Source organism: Bison bison, unplaced genomic scaffold (genome assembly GCF_000754665.1).
Source record: "Bison bison bison isolate TAMUID 2011002044 unplaced genomic scaffold, Bison_UMD1.0 scf7180017864379, whole genome shotgun sequence".
Taxonomy (NCBI): domain Eukaryota; kingdom Metazoa; phylum Chordata; class Mammalia; order Artiodactyla; family Bovidae; genus Bison; species Bison bison.
In genome coordinates, this window is record NW_011494951.1 from 7,296,617 (window position 1) to 7,314,853 (window position 18,237).

Genomic DNA, 18,237 nt, shown 5'->3' on the forward strand with positions numbered 1-18,237 from the left:
CTTCTAATCACAGTTGTTGGTTCTTCCCAAGGCATGATACATATAGTTTTTTGACATCCTCTTTAAAATGAGCAATGTAAAACTGGACATGATACTGTAATAAGAGTCTGAACAAAGCCAAATATAACAGAGGGATTGCTTCCTGTCTCTTATATATCATATTCCTTTTAATACATCCCATTATTTTGTGTGGGAAGGAAAAGTATGTACACACACAAAAATAACACTGCTACATTCTTGATTCTCATCCAATTTGTGGTCAAACACTTAATACAAAGCTCTACATATATAAGTCTGGACCCTAATGGCATTTATGTCTCCTTCTTCTTAAGTTATAATCACAAATGTTGACAACTTCTTACACCTATTATGTACCAGAGAGATATCTGGATCTTTTCATTCCTCCTCACAAAATATCATGCAAGACTGGTATTATCCTCATTTTCACTAATAAACACAAGGTCACAGGGACCCAGAATTTGAATCAAGGACTGAATATAAAGTCCACTCATTTACTCTATAAACATTTGTCAGTCAGCTGTATGCCAGGCACTGTGCTGGGTACTAGGGACATAAATTCCAGCTTCAAGGAACTCAGAGCCCTGCAACAAAGACAGGCACACAAACAGACAAGTATATAACACAAAACTCATCAGCAACGGTATGCTGGTAAATATTAATTAACCAGCTTAAGGCATGGTAAGGAGAGGAAAGGATGAGACAGGGTTATTTGTAGCATTTGCCAATTTCTGTAATGTAAATACTCTCCTGTGGTCATTTAAAATCTATCAGTGTCACTTCACGAAACAGAGCTGGGTAGGACATCACCACACAGCATTTCCACTATACAGACACACTTGATACACTAGATACAAAAAACCTTGAGGGCACAAACAACAGAAATATACAGTAAAATAATCAGTAAGTGATACATTTTGATCATATAAATCTTTGTTTTTAATATAATTTATGAGTTTATACATACATATATATTTGTAATCCCAAATATATTCAACAATTGGCTGAAAAAAAATTCCTAAAAATTTAACAATTGACTCTCCCTATCCAGATCTAGCTCACTACTGTTATGACCTTTCGGTCCTATACTCTTTTTCCCACAGTTTTATCACAAAATGGTTGACATATATCACTGTACAAGTTGAAGGCGTACAGCATGAAGGCTGAACTTACATATATTGCACAGTCATTCGTTAAACTACATTGGCTCCCCCAAGTCATCTAGCTTCTCTGGGTCTCAGGTTATTTGCCTAAACACTCTCTATGATCCTTTTCAGTTTAATGACTCTATAATCTTTATGCAAAATCATGTGTCTGATTTATTTTAGCAACTTACAAACCTATTTCTATATTCCTAAATGCTTTGAAATAATGCTCAGCACAGAATTATTTGAAATAATAAGCATAGTCCCACTTTTCTTACTAAAAATAACGTCCTACAAACAGCCTCTGAACAAAGTTACTACTCAATCCATTGACTCCACCTTCAGCTGACAGGAGTGATACAATGTATTATGCTTAAAGAGCTCTGCCCTGGAAGTCAAATCAATTTTGGATTATAGTCCTGGCCCTACCATCTACTGATCTTGGGGAATGCTTCTGTCGTCCACCTTTGTAATACCTGTCATGATTAAGTGAAGTAATAAAAACAGACTTATTTTAAAAATAAGATACTATACAATCACTGGGAACTTTTTTATTATTATTCTGAATGAATATGAATCATTTTCAAGGTAACTCTGAGCTAGCTTTCACTCTCATAAATTGAGCTTTGACCTATTTGTTGTACAGTCACTAAGTCCAACTCTTTGTGACCCCATGAACTGAAGTACACCAGGCTTCCCTGCCCTTCACTATCTCCCAGAGTTTTCTCAAATTCATGTGTATTGAGTAGGTGATGCTATCTAACCATCTCATACTCTATGGCCCCCTTCTCCTCTTGTCCTCAACCTTTCCCAGTGTCAGGGTCTTTTCCAATGAAATGCTCTTCACCTTAGGTGGGGAGCTTCAGCTTCAGCATCAGTCCTTCCAGTGAATATTCAGGGTTGATTTCCTTTACAATTGACTGGTTTGATATACATGCAGTCCAAGGGACTCTCAAGAGTCTTCTCCAACACCACATTTCGAAAGCATCAATTCTTTGGCGCTCAGCCTTCTTTACGGTCCAACTCTCACATCTGTACATGACTACTGGAAAAACCACAGCTTTGACTGTATGGACCTTTGTCAGCAAAGTGATGCCTCTGCTTTTTAACACACTGTCTACGTTTATCAGCTTTCCTTCCGAGGAGCAAGCATCTTTTAATTTCATGGCTGCAGTCACCATCTGCAGTAATTTTGACCTATGGTGCCTCCTCAACCTGAAAATTTTTAGAACTCTTCGAAGTAACATATTAAAATAGTCATCACAACATGGGTCAACATCTGAACATAATAGAATATATGTAAATAAAACATGGCCAGCATCTTTTGATAATCAGTACTAGACCAGAGTCAAAGAATAAAAACTATAACTGATCTAGACTAGGAATTGCTAAACTATGGCCCCAAGGTCAAATTCAGCTCATAGCCTATATTTGCAAATAAGTTTTATTGAAGCATAGTCACACTCACTTGTTTAAGTTTTATCAACGGCTGCTTTCGCACTATGATGGCAGAGTTGTGTAGCCACAACAAAGAGAGTCTGATCTGTAAAACCTAAAATATTTTCTATCTAGTTCCTTAAGGAAGTTTGCCAATTTCTCATCTAAACTGATGTATCCTAATATTTTCCAATCAGCAATACCTATGAATTGGTCCAGGACTCATAAGAAAGATAGAAGCATGGGGAGCACATGTATACCTGTGATGGATTCATTTTGATATTTGGCAAAACTAATACAATTATGTAAAGTTTAAAAATAAAATAAAAATTAAAAAAAAAAAGAAAGATAGAAGCGTAAACACTTTTCCATTAATCTAGCAACCCAAATATCTATCGGTTCATATATTCCTTTTTCAATATCATTCAATGAAAAATTATGATTTTTATCTTTGCTCCTAACATGACAACTTTGCACCAGTTTTGAATTACATCAATGTGGTGAAAAACTGAGAAAGAAAAATGAGAAAGCCAAAGACATTAAAGCAAAAGAAGTTCTAGGACTTTTGGTTTCAGCTCAGACATGTAAAGAGTTTGAAAGTCATCACATTTGTCCTTACATTAAGAAAAAAGCTGGACAAACGGAAAATCAAAGACTTTTTTTTAGACAAAACAGAGACCTGAGTTTGTAGGGCAAAATGACATCCTGAAATCCGGAGAAAGAGGAGTGAATCCAGAAAGTCACCATCAAAAACCTGCTTACCTGGAACAAAAGTCACTAGAACCAGTAAATAGTAGAAATACTTATATGGTAATGTTGGCAAACTGCTGAAGGCTGAGCATGGTCTAGCCTGAGGATCAGAAACTCCTGGGGATACCCTCATACTTTTGGGATACCCTCATACTTTCATGGGTTTTACCTATGGTGAAGAATCAAGAAAAACACCCTCATAGCTCTGGTAGGAGGAAAGAGAAAGTAACCACTGTAAAATATGCCCAGAGCATTGTCCAAAAAAAGGCATACTCTCCAGGAAAAAACCTTAATCAGAGTCTTCTATCACATGCATTTTCCAACTTCAGCCCCTTCTAGTCCACCTATCTCACATAAATGAGAAAAGCTAAAAGATACCTATTAAAGTCATAGCCCAAGGACACAAATCCTGAAGTCATACAAGGCGGTGACTTAATCATAAGAGTACAGAATGTTTCCCTCCCTCTATACTTTGCTGCTGCTGCTGCTAAGTCGCTTCAGCCATGTCCGACTTTGTGCGACCACACAGACAGCAGCCCACCAGGCCCCGCCGTCCCTGGGATTCTCCAGGCAAGAACACTGGAGTGAGTTGCCATTTCCTCCTCCAATGCATGAAAGTGAAAAGTGAAAGTGAAGTCGCTTAGTCATGTCTGACTCTTAGCGACTCCATGGACTGCAGCCTACCAGGCTCCTCCGTCCATGGGATTTTCCAGGCAAGAGTACTGGAGTGGGGCGCCATTACCACACATCAATAGGGCTCCAGGATAAGAGTGGAAGATTACATTTGAAAGAGCTGCAAGACACACACTCCAACTAAGGAAGAGTTCAAGATGCACAAAAAGACAGGGGAGGGAAAAAAACAAGGACACTAAAAGAATTGCATGTCTCTGGCATTTAAAGCTTCAGTAAGCATTAAACACAGACCAACTCCTGGCCAAATTAAGATAAAACCTCAAGTTAATTAAAAGGCTATTTATTTCTGCTCTTATCCTAAAGAAAGGCAATGCCAAAGAATTTTCAAACCACCACACAATTATAGTCATCTCACATGCTAGCAAAGAAATGATCAAAATTCTCCAAGATCGGCTTCAACAGTACGTGAATTGACAACTTCCAGATGTTCAAGCTGGATTTAGAAAAGGCAGAGGAACCAGAAATCAAATTGCCAACATCTGTCGGATCACAAAAAAAGCAAGAGAAGTCCAGAAAAACATCTACTTCTGCTTTACTGACTATGCCAAAGCCTTTGACTGTGTGGATCACAATAAACTGTGGAAAATTATTAAAGAGATGGGAATACCAGACCACCTTACCTGCCTCCTCAGAAATCTGTATGCAGGTCAAGAAGCAACAATTAGAACTGAACATGGAACAACAGACTGGTTCCAAATGGGGAAAAGAGTACATCAAGGCTATATATTATCACCTTGCTTATTTAACTTGTATGCAGAGTACATCATGTGAAATCTTGGGCTGGAGGAAGCACAAGCTAGAATCAAGGTTGCCAGGTCAAGTATCAATAACCTCAGATATGCAGATGATACCACCCTTATGGCAGAAAATGAAGAGGAACTAAAGAGCCTCTTGATGAAAGTGAAAGAGGAGAGTGAAAAAGCTGGCTTAAAACTCAACATTCAAAAAAACTAAGATCATGGCATCTGGTCCCATCACTTCATGGCAAATAGATGGGGAGACAATGGAAACAGTGACAGACTTTATTTTGGGGGGCTCCAAAATCACTGCAGATGGTGACTGCAGCCATGAAATTAAAAGACACTTACTCCTTGGAAGAAAAGGTATAACAAAGCTAGACAGCATATTAAAAAGCAGAGACATTACTATATCAACAGAGGTCTGTCTAGTCAAAGCAATGGTTTTTCCAGTAGTCATGTATGAATGTGAGTGCTGGAACATAAAGAAAGCTGAGTGCCAAAGAACTGATGCTTTTGAACTGTGGTGTTGGAGAAGACTCTTTAGAGTCCATTGGACTGCAAGGAGATCCAACCAGTCCATCCTAGAAGAAATTGGTCCTGAATATTCATTGAAAGGACTGATGCTGAAGCTGAAACTACAATACTTTGGCCACCAGATACAAAGAACTGACTCACTGGAAAAGACCCTGATGCTGGGAAAGATTGAAGGCAGGAGGAGAAGGGGATGACAGAGGATGAGATGGTTAGATGGCATCACTGACTTGATGGACATGAGTTTGAGCAAGCTCCAGGAGTTGGTGATGCACAGGGAAGCTTGGCGTGCTGCGGTCCATGGGTTCGCAAAGAGTAGGACACAAGTGATTGACTGAACTGAACTGAATAGTCCATACATCTTGTCTAGTTTTCAACAAAAAATTAGGAGGAAAACTAAAGGGCAGTTTGAAGAGAAAAGCAAGCATGAGAACCAGAGTCAAACATTAGACAGATTTTGGAATGATCAGACCAGGAATTTAAAATAATTGTGAATAATATTTTAAAGACTCTAATGGAAAAGATAGAAAACTGAAAGAACAGGTGAGTAAAGTACACAAAGAGATGGAAACTCTAAAGAATAATTAAAAGGAAATGCAGATATCAAAAATACTGTAACAGAAATAAGACAACTGATGGGCTCATCAGTAGACGAGACACAACCCAGGAAAGAATCAGCAAATTTGAACATAACAGAAACTTACAAAACTGAAATGAAAAAAGAAAAAAGAATGAATAAAATAGAATATCAAAGAACTGTGGGACAACTCTGAATGTGTATCATATGTGTGACTAGAATATCAGAAAGAGAAGATGGAACTTAAGAAATATGTGAAGTAATAATAGCCAAGAAACTGCCAAAATTAATTAGACACGAAACCACAGATTGAAGAATCTCAGAAAACACCAAGTTGGATAAATACAAAAACATCTACACCTAGGCACATCATATACTTAAGACTCCACAAAACAAAAAACAGAGGGAAAATCTTGAGAAAAGGTAGAAGGCGGAAGCTGAGGGGAGCAAGGGAATACCCTATCTGTAGAAGAACAAGGATAAGAATTATACAGAATTTCTCATTTGAAACCACACAAGTAAGGGAAGAATGAAGTGAAATATTTAAAGCACAGAAAGGAAGAAAAGGACCAATCTAAAATTTCAAATGTAAGATTATCTTTCATAAGTAAGGAAGAAAAAAGACTTACTCAGACAAAAATTGAGAGAATTCACAGCCAAAAGACTTGCCTAGGAAGAAATGTTAAATGAGGTTCTTCAAGAAGAAGGAAATGATACACATCAGAAACTCAGTTCCATATAAAGAAAGGAAGCATATCAGAGAAGCAACAAGAAAAGGTAAAATAAAATCACTTATTTGTCTTATTCTTAATTAATCTAAAATATAACTATTTAGTAACAGTAATAATGTATTGAGTGATTATATTATAGCATATGAAATGAAAGACACTGATGTCAGGGACAACAGAGATGAACTGAGAATATTCTTTTATGAAATATTTTATGAACTGTGCAAGAAGCAATGTAATATTGTATGAAAGTGGACTTAGATTAGTTTAAAATGTATATTGTGAATGCCAGAGCAATTACTTAAAAAATAATGCTTAAATATAATTGACAGGCTAAGAGAAGAGATAAAATGTTCAACTAAAATGAGAAAAGACAGAAAGGAGGGGAGGGAAATAAGCACAAGGTCAGAAAACAAACATGAAAGCTATGAACCCAGCTATGTCAATCAACACTTTAACTGTGAACAGTCTAAATCTACTAATTAAAAGACATTTTCAAGGACACAAATGCTTAAGTCACACAAGGCTGTGACTTAATCACAGGAGTACAGAATGTTTCCCCTCCTCCATACTTCACCACACACCAAAAGGCCTCCAGTATGAGTAGAAGGCTACATTTGAAAGAGCTGCAAGACACAAACTCCAAAAAACCAAGACTCAACTGTATGTTGCCTATAGGAAGCACACTTTAAATACAAAGATACAGGTTAAAAATTAAGGGAGAAAGAAATATTGTGTAACACAAGCAAAAAGAAAGCTGCAGCAGCTATATAAACTTCAGACAAAGCAGACTTCAGAATAAGGGAAATCATGAGGTTTTATAAAGATCAGCATAATGATAAAGGGGTTAATTCTCCAAGAAAACATAATAATCCTTTGTGTATATACACTTAACAACAGAATATCAAAATATGGAGGCCAAAACTGACAGAACTGTATGGAATTCAAAACCCACAGATCCATTAGTACAGTTGGAGATAGCAATACCTTTTTCATTAATTGATACACCAAGCAAGCAGAAAGGCAGAAAGTTGACCTGAACAACACTAACAATCAGCTTTATCTAATCGTGTCATTTATAAAAGTCCATCCAACAGCATTAAAATGTACACTCTTCTCAAGTTTATATGAAACATTCATCAAACATTCACATTCTGGGCCATAAAACATACTTAACAAAATTTATAAGAATAGAAATCATACCAAGCATGTTCTCAGATTACAATGGAATTAAACTAGAAATCAATAATAGAAAGATAGCTGGGAAAACTCAAAATATTTGGAAATTAAACATACTTCTAAATAACACATGGGTCAAAAAAAAGAAGTCCCAGGAGACACTTAAAACATCTTACATAAAATACAATCTATCAAAACTTGAAGATACAGCAAAAACAGTGCTTAGAAGAAAGTATAGAGCACTGAATGTGATACATATATCTTGTGACATATATATCTCTTGTGATGTATAATCACAAGAAGAAACATCAAAAATCTAAGCTTCCACTTTAGGAAACTAAGGGAAAAGAGGAATTTAAACTTAGCTCAAACAGAAGAAAAAATAATAAAAATTAGAGCAAAGATCAATGAAACTGAAAAGATGAAAACAATAGAGAAAATTAACAAAAGCAAAAGCTGATAACCTCTAGCCAGGCTAACCAAAAAGAGAGAGACTGAGAAAGAGACACAAATTAATGAGGGATCATTACTGATTCCCATAGACATTAAAAGAATAATGAAGGAATAATATGAACAACTTCACAGCCAAAAATTTGAAAACACAGATGAAACGAACCAATCCTTTGAAACACACAAACTGCCAAAACTCATACAAGCTGCCACTGACTCCCAGAGCTTCTACCCACCAGCTTCAGCACACCAAAGCCAGACCTCTAAGTACTCACCTCTTTGGGAGCCTATAATACAAGCACCTCAAAGCCCTGAGTCTCTCACCACATCAATCAATCCAGCCCTCTTCCAGAAAACTATCAGAAAGCACAACTCCCTCAGAAATGTAACACATTTTGGCAACAACTGAAGTCTGAGAAGAATCTCCAGGGAACTGCTGGAAGTAACTGTCTCTTGGCAACCTTGCAGCCATCTAAACCCACCACCATGTCTCATGTCCCTGATACCCTCTTCTATCAAACATCTATCCACCATTTATCCTTCTGCTATTTACGTCTTCATCTCTATCCTGCCCTGTGCTTCCTCTTCCTAATTGACCCTCCAAATGCTCCTCTTCTTTCCAAATCTTTCTGCCATGACTTTTGGAAATCACACTCTTAAGTGATTCTACATCTTAACAAACTCTTGATAAAATCCTTCTACAAACAAACAATCCTTCTACATCTTAACAAACTCTTGATAAAAATTTCCTCTATTTTCCATCTTAACTTCACCATTGTCAAAAAAAACAAAAAAACTCTTCTCTTTATAAACCTTAAGACTTCTGGTAGATAACTACAATAATATTAGATAGCACTTTGTTTTCATGGGCTTCACTTATCACTATACCAAATAAGTATGATGAGTTGGTAAATCAAATGGACACCATTTTCAAAAGAATAATGAATAGCAATCTTGAAATAACAAACACTGTGGCAGCACTTAACAATATTATAAGGTATTTCCAAACTTAGTTCTAAAATTTAACAGATACAATACAAACAACTTAATGAAAGGTTGCTCACTTCCAAAATGCAGGCATTTTTTTCTTGCTTATTTGTACAACAAATAATCTACTTTAGATTTTAAATATAGAAATGAATTAAATCATATAGATTATACAATAGTCATAACGTACAACCTCTAAGAAGGAACACTAACAGCAAAGAGGGCTGTAAATATAATCAGTTACAAGTTGGCAAATATCCAACTGAAAAAAAATTCAAAGTAAAAGACAGCAGAGTCTCAGGGAGTCCAAGTTCGAGATCTGCTGTCTCCCCAGCTGTCATACGAGCACCATATCCTTTTGTTGGTGGTTAACAAGGTGGCTCATCTGCATGGGGCAGTGGCACACAATAGTAGTTATGTTCTCCTACCTCACAAATGACTACACTTCATTGAGTTTATACTCAGTAGAGCAGTGTTTGCAAACCACTTAGATTCCAGGGCGGAAAGAGCTACAAAAACGAAACATCCAGTCCTTCTGTGAGGTTTGTTATTAGCCTCTGTTAGCCACAGGTTACACGGCACTAAACACTATGTGCTGTGTGTTTGCTTGCAACCACTATGAAAAATAGCCTATAACATCTTTCTGAAGACTCCTAGAAAATTTTAAGTTAATTTAAAATCAGGGAATTTAACTGGGACATACAATTCTTAGAACTAGTTTTTGACAAAACACCTCACGAGTTCTTTCTTGGATGTCAATTCGATTTTGTTTTAACCAACACTATTCAATACACTATCACTAAAATTCAATGCTACTGGTTGAGAAAAAGTGAAGACGGTAAAAAGTGAAGAAGGTAAAACAATCGGTTTGATTTGAATCTAAGTTAGTTCCTAGCCTACAAATAAACTTCTTCCTGGATGATAAAAAATGCTTTAAAAAAAACAGATTCATAGCTTAATAACCCAATTATGTTTAATTCTTTCCATACACATTACATAAGTTAGAGAACCTAGAACATAAACCTAAATAATACATTATACTGATGCCCTCAAAATAGCTTGTCAAAACATTTCTCAAAGATTTCTACCCTTTAGCATGTGCACAAAAATCTGAAGTATTCATTAGATGCACAATATACAGGATCCACAATGATTCTAAACACAAATCTACTTTGAAGACTAGTTATATAATTATATAACATTATTAAACACTATTAAAATGTTTATGAAAGCATTGTTTTTAAAAGTAACATTTCCCCCAATTTATAGTAAAGAACTATAGTCAGAGCTTCTCTGGTCTGGGTAAAAAAGTTTACATATATTTTAACAAAAGAAACTACTGTACTTTATTGTATTTTTATATAGCATTTAACTTAGAATCTCTGGAAAGCAGAAAAAATTTATGACAATTCATTTTATCATCTCAGAATTCCTACTTTCCTGGAATGATTTCATGAAAATGTTCATGTACTTCCTAGAAATACTTTACTGCATTGTTTTAATAAACCAAGGTATATGCTTTACAGAGATTATAATATATAAACAATGTAAGGCACTGTCAAAAAAGAAAATCAACAAGTACCTTCAAAATAGAAATCTCATGTAACATTCTCTTTCTCCCAAAATATGAATTACATTAGAAATGAATACAGACATTTTATTAAACTCAACTATTCTCGAAGATGATGGAGTTTTTAAAATTTCTACAAATTTGCCCATTAATGTCTGCTGACTTTAAACAGCTACCTGATAGCATAAAATACACACTATAAAGAACTATAAAGATTTGAGGGGATGGTCACACAGCATCGTACATGTACTAAATATCACTGGTTATACACTTTGAAAATGTTTGTTTTTATACTACGTGAATTTCATACCAATATTGATTTTATATAATAATTTTATAATATTAATAAACTTTAAATTCCTATAAATCAAATTACAAATTTGATAAATTTTGTTTTGACCAACACTAAATATATCAAATTTTTTAATGATTTGGAGTAAGGTAAAATTAAGACAGTCTAATCCACACACATTATATTCCCCTACTTTTTAAATGAAAAAAAATTTATTAATTGAATGTTATATTATTTACTCTGAGATGCATAAAAACTTCCCATTCTCCACTAACTCTGGATATATCTATGAACCATAAAAAGTTATTCTATTTTACATTCAAATATCATTAGAAGCTTAACTAATCTAGTTCTCATTTTTTTAAATCAAATATGTATCTATGTAGATAGATTTTAATGGATCAAAGAGAAAAGAAACTGTCATTTTTCAAATCCTAGTTTACCAACTAGGTGAATGAAACAAGGACTGTGGCTTTCCACAAACCTCTTCCCAATAATTTTTCTTTACCTTACTATCTACTTTAAATATAACCAGTTTAAAATAGAAAGAAACAACAATAAAAAAAGCCAGACACAAAAACTTGAGACATATTTTTTAAGAGGAAAATGAACAGGCATAAAATATTAAGTCACATGGTCACAGGCGAAATTTTTTCCAGGAGACAAAGAACATGTAGAAGAGAAGGTGAAGAGGAGTCCTAAAAGCCTAATCTATATGTCAACAACGCAAACACACAGCTCGAGGGCCTTCAGACATCGTCAAGAACCATGCGAGCCTCAGCCTTCTCTGCATATTTCAGAAAATAACTCAGAATCTATTTTCCACCCAAAATTAAGGCAATGGTATTTGTTAAGGACCAACTTCATACAGAAGAGTGCTTAAAACTCTGCCTTCATTTTCTAGATTCATTTTTTTATGAGCAACACAGTTCCTCAAAACCAAGTTATGATTCTCCACGTAAAGCATCAAACTCCAACAAGGAACTAAATGAGGATCATGAATATTACCCCCAACACCTCACGATGAAATGAAAGATACACACCAACTCAAAGTGGAGAAAGAGCGAAAAACAGAATGCCAATAATTAAGTACATTAATTACTATGCATATTTCTATTAGCATAATTTAATTTTAAAATCTATATATCTATATAAGCTCATGTTGCCAAAGATTTTTTGTTATATAATTATTCAAGTAGTTTTCCTTACTCTACATAGACTTTCTTCTGAAAACACACTACACATGACTATCATGTTAAAAAACTGTATGTGCTTCATATATAGTCATACTTAGTTTCCTGATATATCTATTAAATCTCAGCACTTATAAATATTTAATAAATTAATTCATAGCATAAAAAATATATACATATATATGTTTTTGTCCTTACAATTTAAAATGAAATTAAATTTTCCTAATAATTTTCATTCAATTTATATATTCTGTAAGTGGTGAATGTGACCAAAATCAGTTACTACGTATCAAAATATCATTTATTACTACATGTATTAAACTTCTGACAGTAATATTAGTAATACAAGTAGCATATGAAAGCTATTAAGATATACCCAGTTCCCTGACCCAAATCATTCCAAACACGACTTTGAGGGAGGATGAAATAAAAGGATTAGCACAAATGTAAAATCCGGCTCCCTACATATGATATAAAAATCAAGGTAGAAAGAGCCTATGTGTGTGTGGTCTGTGTATGTACCTGTCTATGCGCTTGTAAGCTGAGTATATTCAGTATTGGAATAATCATAAAATTCATTTCATACCTGTGCTCCATAGATATATTTATCCAACATCTTGCCTCCTATTGTCTGCCCTCCTATGTCCCAAACTTGAAGAGTAACATTCAAGCTTCCTAGAATATAAAATGGAATATAAAAATAAGAAAAACAGGAACAATATAACAACTCAATACAGTTTCACAGAACATTAAGTCACAGTGATAAACTCTGAACCTAATGTGCATGTTTATTCCGCATGTTCACATAAGTGGGATTGTGAAATAATGCTGTCAAAAGAGATTAACAGTGGGGAATTTAGGTTTACACTTTACCCCAGTTCCATGCAACCACATTTATAATCACCTTCAAAACAAAAGAAAATAAATAAAGTTTTAATTCACAAACATCTTTTTTTTTCTTTTTTCACAAACATCTTAAACCTTAAATTTTTTTTCTTATACAGAGACTAAAACAATAAAGCACTTGAGTGTGGAGTAAGATATATAATTTAAAAATTAAAATTGAACTTTACCTTATTGCATATAATGAATTTTGCTGTAACTTCTAAACCCTACAGGTTCTAAATAAAACTCACAAATTACCAACACACTACAAAAATGGTCTCAAGGTTTCAATTCGAATGAAGTTTTAAATTTGAATGTCAGTTACTATATATGATAGTGAACATAATTTTAAAATTACATGTTTTCAAATTTAACTTATAAAATATAAATATTTTGACAGCCATATTCAATACTGATGTAGGATACATACCCAAGATATCACAAATTATTATGATGCATTTATATCTGTTCAAAGCATTACACTGAAACTAATTATAATATGTGCTTCAAAGCCCTCATAAAATAGAGTAAATCTATTTGATGATTTCACAAATCTCTTCCCCATACAAACATTATAAAAGCATTCTAAATTACTAAAAGGCAATCTTTAAAATTCTTTCATCCATTTTGCAAAATATTTACTGGATAAAAAATTTATAAGACGTTATTCTCTATTATCAATGCAATTAGTGACTAGACAAAATTTAAAGACCAAGTTCAATATGCTTTGTATTTTAACATTTCAGACTGTTTCTCCTAATAAAATTACGCTGTTTTCTCCAAAGGTGGACAGAATTTTAATCAGCATCTCCCACACCAAAAACGTATCTTTCTGAATGATTTGCCAATCAGGAAAACTCAAAATCTTAGATACTAAAAGACTAGTCTCACTTCAAAAACAAACCAAAAAATGTTATATAGATATGAATTTTTATACCAATGCAAAACACTAAAATTGGAGAATGTTAGTCACACCATTCAACTTAGCAACTGGAAAGAAAGTACAACACTAGATTAACCAGTCAACTTTTACCCTTAACTCTAAGTTTTGTAGGGTCTGTATTACAATCTTTCCATTATCTGGATGTAGTTCTGTTCCATCTGCCAACCTGCAGGATTTACATGAGGAACTTCCACTAGCATTAATGAGAGCTACTGAAGTTTATCACCCGTCATCTTCCCACATATACACACTTCCAACACTCACAGCGTACTGACTGAAGTGTTCTTAGAGCTCTACAAATACAAAAACCAAACGTTACAGACGAAGACTCACCCAACAACTTGTATAAAGCCAGTATCTTAAAAATCTAAATTTTTAAGGAATTTTAAGAAAATTTAATTGAGAAAATTAAATTCTAGAAAATTAAGAAATCTAAATTCAAAATTCACTGTCCTACAATGCTGTCTCAAATTAAGCAGGGGAGAAAGGGCTAGCTGACACCAGAAGAATGTCATATAGTTTCAGGAGTCTCTAAATAAACAGGCAGTACTCTATTCATTTTACTAACAAGACTCTTTAGTTAAATGTTTACTTCAAAAACCAGTCCTCAAACAGTGTTAACTTTTTAAAGATTTTAGGCAAACTTAATAAAGGGCATTTAATACCTTTTATTCAAGGTCAATAAACCTAACTTCATATCAAGAAATATGAAGCTTTTTTCTTTACATTCTGATATTTAGACCCTATCCTATCTATAACTTTAGAAGTATCATCTTCACTACATACTCAAAATTCTGACAACATAATTTCAAGACTTAAAATCATTTATTCAACTCTCTCCCACCTGAGAGGTTTATATTGCTGTATTGAAGGAATATTTGTTAAATCCATACCTTTCCAAATAAACACTATTTGTTGTTCTTGGCTTGTTTTTCTTTAATATACATATTCTAGTGCCTCAGATAAAAATAGCTGTGTATTACTAATAACCCACTAATATACAATGTTAACCAAAAAACAAACAACTTTTCTTGTTATAGCTTCAACAAATGATATTAACTTCATGGTTATTTCATGTATCAAGAAATGTATTTTCAACTTCCACATTTGAATTTTAGGCTTATTAACACATAAAAATAAATCAGAGTTCCTCCTATTTGGGAAACAAAATAATACAGAATTCAAATTAATATTCCCTTTAGTTCTAACAAGCAAAAACATATTAAGTCTTCTAGTATACTTTCAAAGTGACAAGCCTATAAAACTATTTAAGAATTTGCAAATAATCAGCATTGCAAAATTTTTAAAAACCAAGAATCCATTAAAATAAATTTCTAACTAATAAAGAATGTTAAGGAGGAAACTGTCAGCAATCTAATCCTAAATGCAAAATGCTACTCCTGCTCCTCTGTAAGAAATGACATTTAACTAGGGAAAAAAATAAATAAATGAGGTGACAAAATACAGGTAAGTTGCTTTTGGTATGAATCAAAGCCACCAAGAGGATTCAACAGTGACCTTGTAGAAGTACACTTGGTGCCTTGGTTAACCTTACTTAAAGTGCTGCACAGTCAAGATGGAACTAAAAACACAAGTCTGCCCACTTCTTGTACTAAAGACTTAGAAATCCTTTTCACAGTAGAACGCTGTTTACTGGACTGTACCCACAAGCTTCCTGAAAGTATTTTGACTAAGGCTCTTAAGAAGCTCTATCAGCAGAATCTCTGACTAACAGATACACTATTTTAAGCAGTAAAATCTGCACAGTGGTTGCATCCAGACTATACAGCATACCAGATCATGAAATATACTAACACGGATGAGTATTTGCAAAGTAATGACCTTGAAAACTTGCATGAAGAGAATGTCAATAGATGGACAGGAGGTATTATACCTCTAACGAACCGAATGGATAGAAGACTCACTAGAATACTAACAAATACTAGATTTGCCTCCTGTGCTGCTATACCATAAATTTAATAATGCTGCCTATAATGTTTCAGTAAATGATACAAATATTAATCACTGGGCACAATGAATTAAAATTAAACTATACAAAGGGTATACTATAAACCTTTATTCATCTTATTTCTTAATATACCTATAATATCAAATCAAGCCAAACTTTTTCCTACTAATATTTATACAATAATTTTAAATCCACTAAACAGAATAAAACCAACTGCTTTTATATAAAAAAAAATTTTTTTCTGGAACTCTGCCCATCAAAATAAAAGCTAAAATCAGGAAAATTAAAACATATATTCAATAAGAGTAAGTACTTTCTACTCTAAAATATATTATAAATTTGGATTTCAAAAATAACAAATACTTTTTACAAAGTCATCAAAATTCAAAAATGGCTGGTATTGTGCAAAGAACTAGAAATCATCAACATGTATTACACATATAAAATGTTTAGAATCAGCATTAAAATGTTTTTAATGTCTGAATAGGTGCTTGCTCCTTTACTTAAGTCTTTGAACTCAAAAATCAGAAAAATTAAACAATATTCATAATACAGAAAGTTACTGCTTCTGCTAGTTAGCACTGAAACAAAACAGTAATTAAATACATACTGAGGTTCTCTGTGTACAGCTGGCATCTCTGAAGAAACTGTTGTAAAGTAAGTTTTCAGTAAATATATTACCTGATTTCTACATGTATTCTGCTAGTGATTGGGGTAAATATTCTATTTATATCAGCATTAACCTATCCATAAGCTAATAATAAAAAGGAGATTTTCAGTTTTTAATACATACAAAAATGCAAATGAAACAAAATACACACGTTTCTCATTAAACCTCTTTCTGAACAATAACTTAGTAATGGATAATTGGAATTTGCTTCTGAAGCTATATCTTCTTCTTATTTATTTTTCATTGGTAGTCGAGTAACAACCATCAAAATATAAGAGTATATTACTAGTGAGATATGCAGAATATGTTCAATTACCAAGAGTTTTCATTAGCTGTTCTAAAACATTCATAGAGAGTTGTCTGATGGATGGAGTATTTGAGAGACTAATATATTTCAATAATATTAGAATTTATTAAACCCCTTCCCACTATATCACTCACGTTCCAGTATATGAATCTGACACTACACTTGCAACTGTTTTTATTCACATGTGTTTCCTCAGAGAGGAGAGAGATGGACTGGTTTATGAAGTCAATCAAGACAAACTGCTTTTAATAAAATACTTTAAACACATAATTTAAGCACAAGTGAATGGACAGAGCATTTTAAAGCCCCAATTGTTCAGAAACTAACTTAAAACAGAAACCACTCTTTTTTGTTATTATTTCCCTGTATTTCCCACAAAATGTGCTGCAACTGGCATCTAAATAGTTTCTTTGCATGGTGAACTGAAACATCTTGAATGCTCAAACTGTATTTTTATGAGTGCCTAGGGACCCTAAATTTTAGTGGTCTATTAAATGCCAGCAATTTCATGCTGCCTTGCATAAAACAGCATTCACATATTAGAGCACAGAAGTTCCATAGCTACATTATACTTCTGTTCCAACTTTCTCTCAAACAAAAAACTGAAGCAGAGGCTAATCAAAATAACATTTAAAAAAATAATCCTTTCCAGTCTTCTCACATTTAGTTTGTACAATATCTGTTGATAATTATATGGCATTTGATTTTGTTTTTAAGGTTAGAATTTTATAAGCAACTATTGTTTATCCTCAAAAAACGTGCAACAGTCAAAAACAGTGTAGAGTGGGGAGTATATAAACTTTTTCCTTACACACATGAACAGTATGTCTTCACGATAGATGCTGATGAAAGAACCTCCCTAAGACACATTTACTGATTACATATATTTTCACACAGAAACAGTACCCAAATGTTACACATTTCTGCTTATGTCTCTTATCGTCAGATGTGAACGAACAACTTTCTATGTTAAGACATTTTAGTCTCTTACCTGGCAATGTTATTCTTCTCAAAAAGAAATCCAATCCTATAGTTTGTTTGTACTGTTTCCCAAAAGTTTCTTGAGCAAAACAGGTAGCTAAGGAGGTCTAAAAAATTGATGCACAGAATATCAAAATTAATGTCTTTGGCTTTAGAAATGTAAACAAAATCACTACTATATCTTATTAAGTA

At 33.7% G+C, this 18,237-nt stretch overlaps 1 protein-coding gene across 2 annotated transcripts in view; it reads right to left on the reverse strand.

Moving 5' to 3' along the window:
• RAB28 (RAB28, member RAS oncogene family) overlaps positions 1-18,237 on the reverse strand; it is a 99,047-nt gene that overhangs the window by 75,289 nt on the left and 5,521 nt on the right. For both annotated transcript variants that reach the window (XM_010857272.1, XM_010857273.1), the window contains exons 2-3: positions 18,056-18,152; positions 12,877-12,965 (exon numbers count right to left, since the gene is read on the reverse strand). In XM_010857272.1, coding sequence (XP_010855574.1) covers positions 12,877-12,965; positions 18,056-18,152 — 186 coding nt within the window. The remainder of the gene's footprint in view (positions 1-12,876; positions 12,966-18,055; positions 18,153-18,237) is intronic.